This window comes from Merops nubicus, unplaced genomic scaffold, assembly GCF_000691845.1.
Source record: "Merops nubicus isolate BGI_N331 unplaced genomic scaffold, ASM69184v1 scaffold11506, whole genome shotgun sequence".
Classification (NCBI taxonomy): domain Eukaryota; kingdom Metazoa; phylum Chordata; class Aves; order Coraciiformes; family Meropidae; genus Merops; species Merops nubicus.
In genome coordinates, this window is record NW_008615701.1 from 49,815 (window position 1) to 64,376 (window position 14,562).

The 14,562-nt window shown below is 39.7% G+C and overlaps 1 protein-coding gene across 1 annotated transcript; it reads right to left on the reverse strand.

Annotated features, from left to right (window-relative positions):
* Nucleotides 1–8,064: 8,064 nt before the first annotated feature.
* Nucleotides 8,065–14,133, reverse strand: NDUFS6 (NADH dehydrogenase (ubiquinone) Fe-S protein 6, 13kDa (NADH-coenzyme Q reductase); the record flags this gene model as incomplete). Its single annotated transcript, XM_008942609.1, has 3 exons — nt 8,065–8,130; nt 9,964–10,086; nt 14,080–14,133. Coding segments are annotated over 3 exons (243 nt in total), but the record flags the coding sequence as incomplete, so codon positions are not given.
* Between the last annotated feature and the right edge of the window lie 429 nt (nt 14,134–14,562).

Sequence of the window (14,562 nt, forward strand, 5' to 3'; positions counted from 1 at the left end):
TTTAACATCATTTATGAGTAAATGCAAAGATGAAGCTTGTAAGATCTTGCCCTATACAACACATTTTCTGCTCTTGTAACTAGTGCCATGGCTTTCTCTGAACTTTCTCTAATTTAGCCATATTAATTAATGAACCACAGACCTCAAACCAGGCACAGTATCCAAGTAAAAAATGCACTCACATCAAATTCAGAAGAACATACCTACTCAATACAACTCTATTCCTCCAAAGTTCATGGAAGTTATTTAAGACACAGAACTGAACTGGAACTCATAGCAATCTAATGATCAATAAGCTCTCCCAGTCAATGTAATAGCCAATATTCCCATTACCTGAAGTTATTAAGCCTGTTACTCATACAAGGATAAATTGCAACTCAGGCTGTTACAGTTATCACTTCACAGAAATACATTTTTATAATAAATATGGACAGCACTTTATTTTTCCTGTACAGGTCATTGCATTGGAACACATTCAGCTTTGTGCCAACTTTGGCTGGCTAAGGCTGCATCTGTTGGATTCTCTTCCTTACTTAACAATGCTTCAACCTTTCAATCCTGAACAAAACATCAGTAGCTACTACATGTTTTTTTAGGACACTGACAAGAATCTAAACACCATAAGCTGAGAAAGGATGCCATCAAGAGTCCAAGAGGAATGCATCCTTTCAGCAATGAGTCTCATTTTTCACACCTAAGAATTAGCCACCTTTTAATACATGTAAAACATGTAAAGTGTTGCTGGTTGATTACACAAGACTTTCATTTAGACTTAGTAATCCATATTTTGATTTGTAATCTTCAGAGAAATCAGAGGATATGACATTAAAACTTTTAGCTTTATCAACCACTATTTCTAATTTCATCAAAAATACATCATGCTAGCTTGACATGGTCTGGTTTTCCTATAACTCATGTTGATTGGCACTAATTATACAACACTTCTTTAATTCATTATTAATTAGGTCCCTTATTATTTTGCCCAGAAGTGATGTCAAGCTGACAGACATGTAATTATCCAGGTCATGCCTTTTACCCTCTTTGAATGTTGGCATGTTAGCCATTTTTTGCTCTTTCTCCAGAATTGCAAAGCTTATAAAAAAATCAACATTAATGATCCAGGAAGCTCATTGGATAGGCCTGTTGAAACTAATTATCTGGGCATGCCAATTTAAAAATGTCTAAATTTAGCAGCTACTTAAAGAGCAACCCCTTCAGTGCCTATTACTGGAAATTATCTGACTTCCTATTATACAATTACATAATATAACACACATCTTTTAATTTTCCTATCTTTTAACATCACTTAATTTCACCACATCTCTCACATTAAACCAATACATCTGTTAAAACACTTTCTGATTCTAAAGCAATTCAGTGCTTCTTATCAGCACTGAATTAGTTATGCTCACTATCAGTCTTGTTTTCCTTTTATTTTCCTTCAGCCTTTTTCAATATATGTATTACTTAATTATATAGCTCTACTAGCTGTCCTCTGAACATGGGGATAAATTTTTAATCTGTGTGTTCTCCTTTAGTCCTGGCTTTAAGCCAACAAGTAAAATTTCCATATAGCATGCCTAACATTTTTTTTTTTAGCTTTTCTTTTTAGCTTGACTAAATGCTTCCAAAAGTATCAGCTAATCACTATTTTCTGGCTTTTACAAATAACTGTGATTGGGACTTTAAAACAGTCAGTCCACCTTTTCCCTACCATTCAGGATTGCATAGACCTCTGTCATAACCCTAAACAGACTAAGAGAATCTCAAGCTACTTCTAAAGAAACCATTGTTTGTCCCTCTCTCAGCTTTCTGCCATCCTAATATACCTTCTTCATTATTTATTGCTGCTGGTTATTTTGTTTTGTTTTCTTTTTAAAGAGAAGAACTGATGGAAAAGACAAAATAAAGGTGAAAAATTACAGCATAAAAACCAGCAGCATAACTATTTTGTTTCACACTATTCACAAGAATTCCTAATATAGACTTGACTTTATGACTGCTACTGAGCTTGAGCTGATTTTTTTTTTTAATAGAAGATAACCCTAGAATCTCACTCCTGCCTGATTCAGCTTGATAACAGTTGATAACAGCTCAGATTCAGAATTTAATATGTGAAACTAAGCTCACATGCAAGACTTTACATTTATCTACACCACCTTTCAGTTGCTTGGAGTGTTGCTCAGTCAGCCTAAAAAGCTCCTTTGGTAATTCTTCAGTATAGCTTTCTCTTTACTATCTCAAACTGATAAGGAAGAATTCCCATTTCATTTTACAGCTTCTTTTCCAGGCTTTGATGAATAAGCTAAACAGCGTTACCTGGCACGTCTTTATTACACACAAACAAATCACAGACATTTCTGGCTATGCTACCAGTAGCTGTTGCTGGGATTCAGAAACCAGGCCTGCAAGGCTGCTTCTCAGCCACAAGACTTGGCTTCCTAAACTCCAAAGTCCTGACCACAGACCGTTGCAAGATCTCTACATTAATCACAATCTTCCTCTTGACTCTACACTTCTCCTTTGCTTTGGTTACAGGAAGGTCATTGAGGAGCATAAGCCAAGCAAAATAATCCCATGTGTTCTGGCTTGACATCCAGTGTTCTTAACTGTTGGAGACAAGAAGTGTGGACTACACTGCAACACACGTGTACAGATAATGTCAGTAATCCTTGTGCCAAGGGCCACTAGGAGTAAAACCAGCCAGCTCAAATACCTCACCGTTCTTTCCCGAAAACCAAAGCAATACATCTTCCTCAAGTATAAACAGGGCCAACTTTAACTCCCATCCAGAAAGCCAAGAAACTCAGTGGATCTGAAAATATCACATCTTTCGACATCCAATTGTAGGCACTAAGTCCAAGAATTTTAAACGTCCAGAAGCATACCTGGGCAGAAGGAACAAGAATTCGAATAAACTCAAGAAAGTTTATAAATCAATTAATAAAACAACAATATTAGGTAAGAAACTTCTCTCACGTGTAGACAGGAAACACCCTCATTCCTGATCCTCATGGTTATGGCCAGTGGACAGTCCATTCAAACATTAGCCTCTGTATCCCCCATCTGGAGCAGGTCCAGTTCTCACTCCAGGTGTTCCGCTCCTGAAAGCACTCTGGAGGCCACAGCTGATGGGATTTACAGCTCTGGACCCCATCAAGGGGGCAACTGATACAATACATCAGCCAACTTCAGCCCTTGAAATGCCTCATTTCAAACCCATCTATGTCCTCTCCCCTCAGAGAGGTACCTGGTCTGCTGGGGACAACACTGAAATCCTTGCCACCTGGAATGTGTTTATGGAAGAAAACCTTTTTCCCTCTGACAAGCTTTCATTTTCAGTGTCCAGCCTTCTTTACACCCAGCTTACAGTTCCAGGTTACAGTTAAGTCAGGCAGATACCACACTTCAACCACACTGCTGTACTTCCAATATGCCTTCACTGCACAACAAGGATAAGAACACTCTGTGATATTAAAACTTCAAATTGAAAGCAACTTTTTATTAACCAAGATGTCTGTCCTTAGTACCTACCTGATAGGCTTTCCATATTTACTCACATGCTACCAAAGAAGTTATTTTTCTGTATAGTTTCACTATCTTCCTATACCCAACCCCCCCAAAAAAAAACAAACCAAAACCTCTCCATTGTTTACCAAAAGGCACTAAAAGAAAGTCCCTGTCCTTACTCATTGAAGTCAGAATCCAGGACATAATTTGATTAGATTAAGATTTAGGACTTTTAGCATGAAATCTGCAGTATACATCTGAGTCACATAAGAATCCTCCAATATAACATTACCTTCTTCCCTACAGATCATGAAGAGATGCTTAAGACTAATATTCTGTGTCATCATCTGAGGCTTTCTGCTATAGCTGCTGTTACACCAATTGGTTTAGAAATTCCATCTCTTGGTATCTAAAACTCCTTTTCAGATTTCCTTTCAGTAGCAAGTAGCAAAGTCCAATAACCAGGTTTTACATTTTGGAAGGGGGAAAAGGAGCAAAGAGCTCCAAAAAGAGCTTTGGAAAAGCTCCAAAGAGCACTTGACAGACCGAAGATGAAGATACTTCCTTAAGTCTAATGAGGTACTAAATCACTACTATCACAGGTCTGCTACCAATTGCATGCTATTTAGAGAAGAAGATGCATCTTGTGCTCTTTTCTCATTCCCTTAATCAACAATTCCTTCCTGGAAACAAAGAACCACCTTACTCCTCCAAGTCTTCTTGAAACAGACTCTTTCTTACAACAAATTGAACTTTAGTAGAGGAATATATATTGCCATAAAACTATTTTTTTGTGTGTGTTCCTAACTATATTTTTTGAAAAAAAGATTAAAAATCATTCTTTCCTAAATAAATATACAACAGCAGGCTTCTACACCAATCTCCCCCTCTTCTTTAGATCTCCCACAGAGAAAATTGTAAGTCTTAGAAAATTACGTTAATGGAAGTCAGTGATTTCAATATTTAGACAAAGTTAACACAATAAGAAATTACCAATCATAAGTGAAAACTAGTAGAGGTTATGCAGTATTTTACCATGCTGCTGCATGTAAAGTCTTTTAGATCTTTCCAGAAATTTCATATGAACCTTTGTAATTAGTCCAAAATAAAGGGATCTCAATTGAATCATTAATGACTGTGGTGAAAGCAGTCTAGATTTCTTGATCCATGCAATGTTGAGAAAATCTAGCCAAATGACTCAGATCACTTTAGTTTGTGCTTTAGAACAAGTGACAGCTCCAGAAAGAACAGGCTTTAGAGCTAGGCACTCTTCTGTTGAAGTAGGAGATAAACATTAGAGGCTGTTCCACAGAGACAGCTTTATTGTAAGGTAACCATTCACAACTAGCTATACAAACTTAACACAAAGGAGCAAAACAACAAGGAGCAAAATCTGAAGTTTACCTGTGACTTTGTTTCACTGGTGTCAACAGCTTCACACATCACAAGTACTTTAGGGAAAATATCCAAGAACAGCATTCCATAGCTGAGACCAGTGGGATGGGATTTGTCTGGGTCCTCAGCAGATGCCATGCCAATTTAAACATTGTTAATTTATTATGAGCAACAGTGATCCAAGCAGATATATTATTCATAAGGAAATCAAAGGCCCAAGGAAGAGGATCACATACCATTACTTGTTTCAGGTCTCTTTGCAGAGATTATTGCACCATGAGAGAACTGTGCCAGCCAAGACGCTCTACAAACTGGTAGAGAGCCAGACTGAAAAGCAAACAGATTTATGCTTAAAGACAGACACAGCAAGTTCAAGTAATTCCTTTACAGTCAGAGCATAAGTGGACTTACCAGAAGACTATTTATAATGTCACAATTTATGCTCAAGTGACAGATCATGTGCATAAGGCCAGATGGGCTGAACTAAAGGTACTGGGGTTTAAAAAACTTACAGACTTTAATAAAGCCTTTGACACCCTTTCCCACAGTATTCTCCTGGAGAAACAGTCTGCTTATGGCTTGGATGGACAGACTTCATTGGGTAAAAGTGGGCTGGATGCCTGGGCCCAGAGCATGGCTGTCAATGGAGTTAACCCTGTTGGTGGCTGGTCACAAGCAGTGTTCCCCAGGGCTCAGTATTGGGTCATATTGTTTAGTATCTTTGTCAGTGATCTGAATGAGGGAATCAAGGGCACCCTCAGTAAGTTTGCAGAGGACATGAAGTTTGGCAGGTGTGTTGATCTTCTTGAAGGTAGGGAGGCTCCACAGAGGGATCTGGGGAGACTAGATGGATAGGCCAAGACCAGTGGTATGAGGTTCAACTAGGCCAAGTGCCATGTCCTACACTTAGGTTACAACAACTCCATGCAACACTACAGGCTTGAAGACGAGTAGCTGGAAAGCTACCTGGCAGAAAGAGACCTGGAGATATTGATTGGCAACCAGCTAAATATGAACCAGCAGTGTGCACAGGTGGCAAAGAAAGCCAATGGCATCCTGGCTTTTATCAGAAATAGTGTGGCAAGCAGGACTATGGAAGTGATTGTTACCCTGTAGTTCGAACTGGTGAGGATGCACCTTGTTGAGTTTTGGGCCCCTCAACGCAAGGGCATTGAGGTTCTGGAGTGTGTCCAAAGGGCAACAAAGCTAGTGAAAGGTCTAGAGCACAAGTCTTACAATGAATGGCTGAAGGAACTGGGGTTGTTTAGTCTGGAGATAAGGAAGCTGAGGGGAGACCTTATCACCCTCTGGAACTACGTGAAAGGAAGTTGTATCGAGGTGGATGTTGGTCTTTTCTCCCAAGTAACAAGTCAAGAAGAAACAGCCTCAAGTTGCACCAGGGGAGGTTTAGACTGGACATTAAGAGAAAGTTCTTCACTGAAAGCATCGTTAAGCAGTGGAACAGGCTGCCCAGGGAGGTGGTGGGGTCACCATCCTCAGATGTATTAAAAGACATGTAGATATGGTGCTGAGACACATGATTTAGTCGTGGACTTGGCAGTGATGGGTTAACAGTTGGACTTGATTTTAAAGGTCTTTTCCAGCATAAACAATTCTATGAAAGGATCCTTTGCCACCTTTGTACATGCTCAGGTGCTACTTGAAATGCATACATGAAGTCTTCTTGAACTTGGCCACTACACCAACATCACAAAACTGCAACCATCACAAGAGTCATCACACTCAGTCAGACCTTGGGCTTACAGAAGTCAGTCCTTAGTAAATTCAGTGTATTTTACAATGAATTTATAACTTTAATATTACTTCCCAAATCTACTTCATTATAAAGAATTAATTGAAGGCCAGTCAGACCACTGAAACCAGCAGCAATGGAAAAGAGATAGAGGGAAGAGGGAAGAAGGGGAGAACACAGAACAGGAGATTAAGCTCTTAGAGGTGGAATGAATCAAAGAAGAGGAGGGGTGTCCATGTATGTGTGTTTAGAGGCTATGCTGCAATTACAACTTCCACAGAGTGGTTCAGACCTTGCTTCAAGCCTGGCTGTGTTTGTTCAATTGCTTCTATAAATGGACATAAACAAGTTAAGCAACTGCAGGCCCATATAATTTGTTTCAACTTGGTACCACATCAAACCAGCAGCATTCCATCACCAGCATTTAAACAAAACAAAACAAAACAAAAAAATCACTTAGTGACAACAGATTAAAATGCTCCCTGCAGCAAAGACCAAAGCTCAGACCCTCCTTCTCCAGACACACACCCTGTTTGATAGTCACGCTTATATGACAGGATGCTTCACAACTGAAATTAAGCAAGAAGGTAGATGACATCTTACAACCAGCCTCAAACAGCATACGTGGTGTTACACATAAGGTGCATGCTCTCATTGTCAGATTATCTTCATTAAAGGAGCAGAAGCTGCTACCTGTAATCAATCCCTACTTTAAGTCTGACAAGACCTAGCTCCTAAGGAGGTTTCAAGGGTGTGAATCCCAAGCAGAATCAGGTATTTAAACTCTTGATCCTCTCAATAGGAGGACAAATGCTTATGTCCTCAACTTCCACGTGTGCTGGCTCACACCAATTACCATTTAAAAGAAACTGCCAGTGCCTTAGAATAAATAGCAAATGTAGCTATTTAATAAAGGGAGGACAATCTTCCTTTCAGGAGTCAGTGTTGTAATACTGAGTATCACAGTATGTTTATGTTTCCATTTGTGAATCTAGCTATAGATACCAGGACATGAACAAACTACGAGTGTCAAACAATGCCAAAAGACAAACATCTAGGATAATTAATCCCCCAGTAAACATTTACATTCAATTCAGCACTGAAAAGACTGCAAATCTACCCCGAACAAACCAAACCTACGCTACAGCCAAACACCATTTCCAAGCCTGTGAGAAGTCTGCCAAACAAAGCAGGACATTTCTTCCATGAAAACCAAGTTACGTACAAAGCAGAAACTGTAATACCATTCTGCTCGCAAATACTAAACAACCTGGGCTTTAAAAAGGTAGAGACTGGACTTTCCATAGTTAAGACAAAGACAAACACTAATTGTGGGTTTCTAAATGTGTTCTTTATTTGTAATTTAACATCTGAACAGAAATCTGCAAGCATGCAGGCATAACCTTTCAGTGATGTTTCTGTTTAAACTGAAGTCCACAGTAACCACATGTTCCAGTCTTTGTTTCTTTGTCCTGTAAAAACATAAAAACACAACAGCTGCTAGTTTCACTTCATAAAACTCCTGGAAATTACAATTTCTCTTATTTATATGTGCCATCTTAAAATGGATCGATATAGCTGAACTACAGAGTTTAATCTTACTTGAAACACTGGAAATAAGACTGATGGTATGAAGGTCATGCTTGATTTCTACATCCTGTGCTACCTCCCTTCTGCTAAGCTTTTAACTACCAGGCCTAATCTCAATATAATTTTAAAGTCAAGCCAAGTGATATCTCTTCAGTAATAAAGGATTGTCTTACTGAACTGGCCATCTTAAGTCAGTTCAGTCATATCTGTTCTAAAGATAATTTCATAATTATTTTAATACAGAATAGAGTTTGGCATTTCCAAGTTATAACTAGACAAGAATTTTGTCCAGTAATGTACACTGACAGAATTAGCTGCAAGAAGGAAATTTCAGTAGGATTCCAAGAGAAATTCTGAAACAAAACATTTTAGAGAAAAAGAGCAGTTACTACTGGACAAAGTTTTATTCTTCTCTCCAAAAGATACTATTTTTTATAAAATTTACAAACGTGACTGGCTGCGAGCAGTTGCTGTAGTCCTCCTTAACATGGCAAAAGACAAGACATAAAAAACCACATGTTATTTAGCAACATGGCTATTTGCAGTCATGAAATGAAGTAAACTCGTGGTTTCCCTTCCTTCATGATGAAAAGTCTGGATTTCAATTCAAAGGCTAGGGGAAACAAGCTGGTCTAGTACTATTCTCTCTCTGCAGACACAGGCTTTCAAGAACTAAACCACAGACACCTTGTATTTTGATTGTTAACACAAAAAGATCTCAAAATTCACAAAAACTAAAGCATTGCTCAAGAATAGTGTGACACAGATCAAAAAATCAACATAAATGCAACCAATTAGCAGTGTGCTACAGAAGTTAACTGAAGGCTGAAAAACACAAGCTTCCGAAGTTTTATGAATTAGAACCCCCATGCATTTGACTTTGAAGAATGTAAAATGAATCATTACAAAGTGCTTACTTTGTTCAAACTAGAAATGCTTCTGACTGTAGTTGGGAGTTGCAACAACACCGACACTAAAGGACACCAGCTCTCCCCTCCCATTCTTTTGGGTATTAAGAAATATCACAGTTTAAGTGAGCAAGCAAAGACTTTAAGACATCAGCAGTCAGGGTCTGCCTGAGGACAGAACCTAAAGCAACAAGTCACTGTTGATTCCACCAAGGTCACATGACCCCAATATTCTTACTCTCTAGAATAAGAATACACTGGAAACTACCACTACTGTCAGGATAAATACAAATATAACAAGATATTTATTCTGCACCGATCCTCTGACTATGACAGAAACTTTTAATCTTCAAAACTACCACGATTCCCAAAGACTGAAAGAGTTTGGGTTTTGGTTTTTTTTTTTTCTTCTTTGATTTTGCATTCTGCACATTCATTTCATATTCCTGAGAATATTGCAAATGTATCCTCAATCTACATGGTGGCACTTAAATAAATACAGCAACTTTCTGAAAACACAGCAAACATTTCTTTTTGCACACAAAGCACTTTTGGCTCATATTATTTTATAGTTAATTTAAACAAAAAGTCCCATCAAACAAATCAAGATCAATAGCAAGAAATGCCTGGTAACTTCAAATGGAGACCTCATTCTTCTGAGTAGAAATCTTAATTTTATATTAGGCATCAAAATTAACAGCTGGGGTGGTTAATCTTTTTACTCAAAGAAAAATGCTAAAAAGTAGATGATCTTAGAAACAAGATGCGACATGCAAAACATGCTGTACAGAGATCAAAAGATATTACCAAGTTTATGTATACTTTAGGATGTCCCAAAGCTCCACCACCACCATCGCACGATATCACTCTGCTTTCAACTTCACTCACAGGCTGCTCTGCTATCAAATCAATTGCAAAATTCTTGTTCACCTAGAAGAGAAAAAGGAATCTTTCAGGTAACTTCCCCATTCAGACAGAAAGCACTTGCTATGTACTGCCTCCCGAAGTGGTTCAACAACAGCCACTCTGAGAATCTCCTGCATGTTTCCTCCCACCTCCTCCAGCAACTCTTAGGCTACAAGCCAGCCCAGTGAACCGATCAGGTCAGATCACGCTGAACTCTGGAGAAGTAATCCCCTTCCCCCAGTACACAGGCCACATCAGTGCTCAGGTTTCCAAAGTGACCTAAGCAGATCCAGCAGAGGTGAACAGGAACAAGTAGCCAAGAACAGAAGATATTTAACTGACACTGCTGCTGTACTGTGCTTTAGCAATTACACGATAAAGCTGCAAGAGACTCACTGCTGATAAACTCAAAAATAATGGTGGGACAAGTAAGGTCAGGAGTGAGATAAAAAAACCTGCTGGTAATTTAGAGCCTCTCACCATGCACCTTATTCTATCACTGTACAGAGTCTCAGAAAAACATGAACGTGGTGCATAGCAGTCAGAAAGGCAAATTGTTCTGCATTATTAAAAAAGAAAACCCTAAATGTCACTATGCCACTCTGTAAATCCATCTTATACACACTCCCTGACTATATCAGGACTATCACTGGCAAGTAGGGCTTTTTCCTAGAGCACATCTATGTGGCCTGGCAACATACCCACCTCTGGACAGGCCTGTGACACAGCAGGACCTACAGCACCCAGCCACAGCACCTCCCACCCTGCTCTGAGCCAGCACTGGGCAGACAACCAGCCCTGCCCCCCAGGCGAACACACCCGGAGAGGGGACAGCTCTTACAAAGGCAACGTCACACACACAGGGATATAAAGTAACATCCACATCCAAGGAAGGCACTATCTGCTGCTCTCTGGACAAGGTTCATAAATATGCTGGTATGGGAATGGGGATGCTTGGGAAAAAGATAGCTAAGTGTCCATTAAATTAATCCCTAAAAACTACAATGGTATTTTATATAAGTCCAGTACACAACAACTTAGGATCTTTCAGCAAGCAAAGTTTCCCCAAAATCTACAGTTTTGGTACAGCAGTGGAAAAGTCATCATTTTGCCAACAACTGGATTTTCTTTACCTAAAGGTGATGACAACTAAACAAAGTTAATGAAAAATCAACTTTCAATATTGAAACAAATTGGCAATATCAAGAACATCACTACTCGGGGCCTGTGTCCACCAGCCCCAAGTAATCTTTGCCAACCCGCAGGGATTTTAACTGCTGCTTTTAATAACACTCAAAATTGTGCACCCTGCATTTCATGGTAAAAGAGAAGGGAGGCAGCACCAGGATGCAGCTCTGATTCAAGATGAGAATCAGAACTCCATTCTTCCCAATATTTTTTAGCCACAAAGGTATTTGTGCTGAAAAGGAGAAAGCAAGAACCCCTCATCCACTGTACAGCTGTGATCTGTCTGTGGTTCAGCCTACAGAACAGAGTATGAATTTGCAGGTAAAATATGCCAAAAAAAACCAAACCAAAACAAAAACACACACACACAGAAAGACTGAGAAAAACTGTAAAAAAAAAAAAAAAAAAAAAAAAAAAAAAAAAGAAAAAAAAAATAAAAAAAAAAAAAAAAAAAAAAAAAAAGGACACCTCCAGTTACACTGTGTCACTCCAACTAAAGCACACTGGCACTTCACAGGAAGGGTCTGTTTCCCTCAGCACATCCAAATGCTCCTTACCTAATTCATTTTTCAATGAGCAACTTTTTCCTGACTGTAGCACCAGTTTCACAATCCCATCAATGCTTCCCTCCACCTAGTCGTCTGTGCCAGTACGTGGGCCAAGAGATAAAAGCAAACTTGGAACTGACCCAGGTCCAAAGATCCAGAGGGAAGGCAGGAGGTTACATTTGAACCAGACCGGCTGAGGTCAGTTTCCCTCCGGCTGCTGCACCAGCCAAACAAAACCGGTAGAGCCCAAGCAAGAACAGCGGTGTGGGGCTGGGTCCTGTGGCACCCCAGGGACTGTACAAGAGCAGGATGATGCAGCAGAACAGTTCCCTGCTCAGTTTCTCACAGCTGCTTGCGTTAGGCCCTTACCACAACGCACTAATCCCCTGGTTCTGCACACCCAGCCCAGAGAACAATGACTGGGGTAATGAAATCCATGTGGTTTAGCTAGTTAGGCTGGCAGCACTGAAGGGAACTGACACACACTGTGCCCCTGGGCCTGGACTGGCCGCCTGCAGCACCCAGCCACGGGCCCAGACGTCCTCGCCGAGGGCACCTCTGTCCAGAGGCTGGCTCCAGACAGGAAAGCTGCCCAGGCTGGACTGGGATGATCACAAGCCAGACCCAACCACTTGCAGTGTACCGCAAGCAGAGACAAAAAGCAACCAAGAAGTACAGTCACCAACCTCACAGGCCAGCTTTAGCTTCAGAAACAAGACGCTTGGACTGCACACAATTGTGAAACTAGTACTAGCAGCTGAAACACACTAGGGGATCTGCTAGGGTAATGGCAAAGCTCCTAAAGAGATCCCTTTCATAAACACAGATGGGGACCTTTTCAATATTCTACATGTGAATTTTATTCTAGCGTCATAAATAAAACCTAGCATTGAACCTTGCTTGGAGGAACTGAGCTGAACTGAAAAACCTGGGTGTTCCTCACCACAACACAGAGTCCAAACTCAGCTGGTGGCAAAGGCACATCAGAAGGACCAGGGCCTTACGGAGAAACAGGCTCAAGGAGCACTTCCTCCAGTTACAGAAGCAGCACAGAAAGAGGCGTTGCATTTGGGAGAGACCTAGTCTGCCTCCATCCTCACAGAAGTATACCACTTCTTTGTTTTAAATGACATTTTAATTTAACTTTTTCCCCTGTAGAATCCTTACTTTTACCACACAGCACAAATTAAATTTTATCAGTGATATGATGAGGTAAACTCAGTATGAAAACTCAAGACATCAGCATAGTGAGTTCAGGTTGATTTAGGAGGGCAATATTTACATATAACTGTATTAAAAAATCTACCACACCTTGTACCCTCTTAGTATACATGCACATTTATAGCATTAACATCAAGGCACTAAGCAGATGCTCAGGCACTGAGGAATACAATTTAGGTGAAACAATCTCTGTTCCTCTCCCAAAGGCCAGCAGATCCCTCAGGGAACTGTGCTGCTCCAACATGAGAGAGAACTCAGTGCTAAGGGGCTTACTATTTTGTGTACCCAAACTACTGATGAGCAGCAGCAACAGGCCCATAAGATAACTTCAAAGTTGGTCATCTGGCTCATGCTGGTGTTACTACACTTTGCCTTTGAGGTTTTGTTATTTCAGAATGCTCTAAATGTCAGTTTTATTTGTTAAATCACATAATTGTTTCAGCAAATGCTTCTCAGATGTTGGAAATTAAGTGCCCTCATTAAAAGCTCCTATGCATTTTGGGTAAAGATTTTAACTACACAGAGGCGAGTTAATCTTCAAAACATACATTTAAATAGATATATAGAGCCCCAGTTCAGCAGAGTATTATGTGACTTTTCTGAACACAAAGGGCACTAAAAACATGCATAAAGTTTTCTTAAAACACATAGTTAAGACAAAAAGTGGTCCAAGGTTAAGATGCTCAAATACTTAAAACTTCCACAGCCTAAAAGTAAGCACTTAACAGGTATATGGCAAGTCTTGAATTTCCCAAATTTACCCAAAGCAGGGAGGTGCACAAAACCTACTATAAACTGCTTTAACAGAAAAATTTTCACCATCACAAAAAAAAAAAAACCAAAAAAAACACAAAAGCCAAAATCCAGATCAGTTCTCATGGGTCTTTTTCGATGGTTGCTTACTTCGATTGTGGATTTTGGCTTTGGTTGGTTTGGTTTTGGTTATTGTTAAAAACCAAACAAACAAAACAGAAAACAAGAATCAAGTTGAAGACACAATATCAAGCATAAAACCACCCACAAATAACTCCCTCTCCTGCGAGTAGAAGCAGAACGTTACCTCCTTTTGTCGTCCAACAAATCTAACTCTTCTATAATCCTTTTCTTCATACACCTAAAGCACAAAACAAATCTGATCTTAATTTAAAAGCACTAAACATAAGAACACAAAAGTTTACAGCACTGTCAAGACTAAGTAGTTTAAGTAATTTCCTCCATTTCAAGTATTGCCATGATGCTACAAGATTGTACTGCACAGATAAAAGCAGTTTCCACTTTTCTCACACAGGAAAATGAATTTTAGGTTGGAAAGTAAAAATGTAAGGGGGAGGGAGATGTTTAAAGACATTAAATAGAAGCATTAGCTCTGACCACATAGACAAAAATAAAATTTATTACTTATAATGCTGTTCCTTAATCCCACACTGCCATCTGCAAGGTGAATTAAAATGGGAAACTCAAATTTTGTATTTATGCTCGCGTCAGGTAAGGGCAGCGAGAACCTTCCCACGCCAGCTCCCCCAGCCGCGCTTCCTTCACGCTT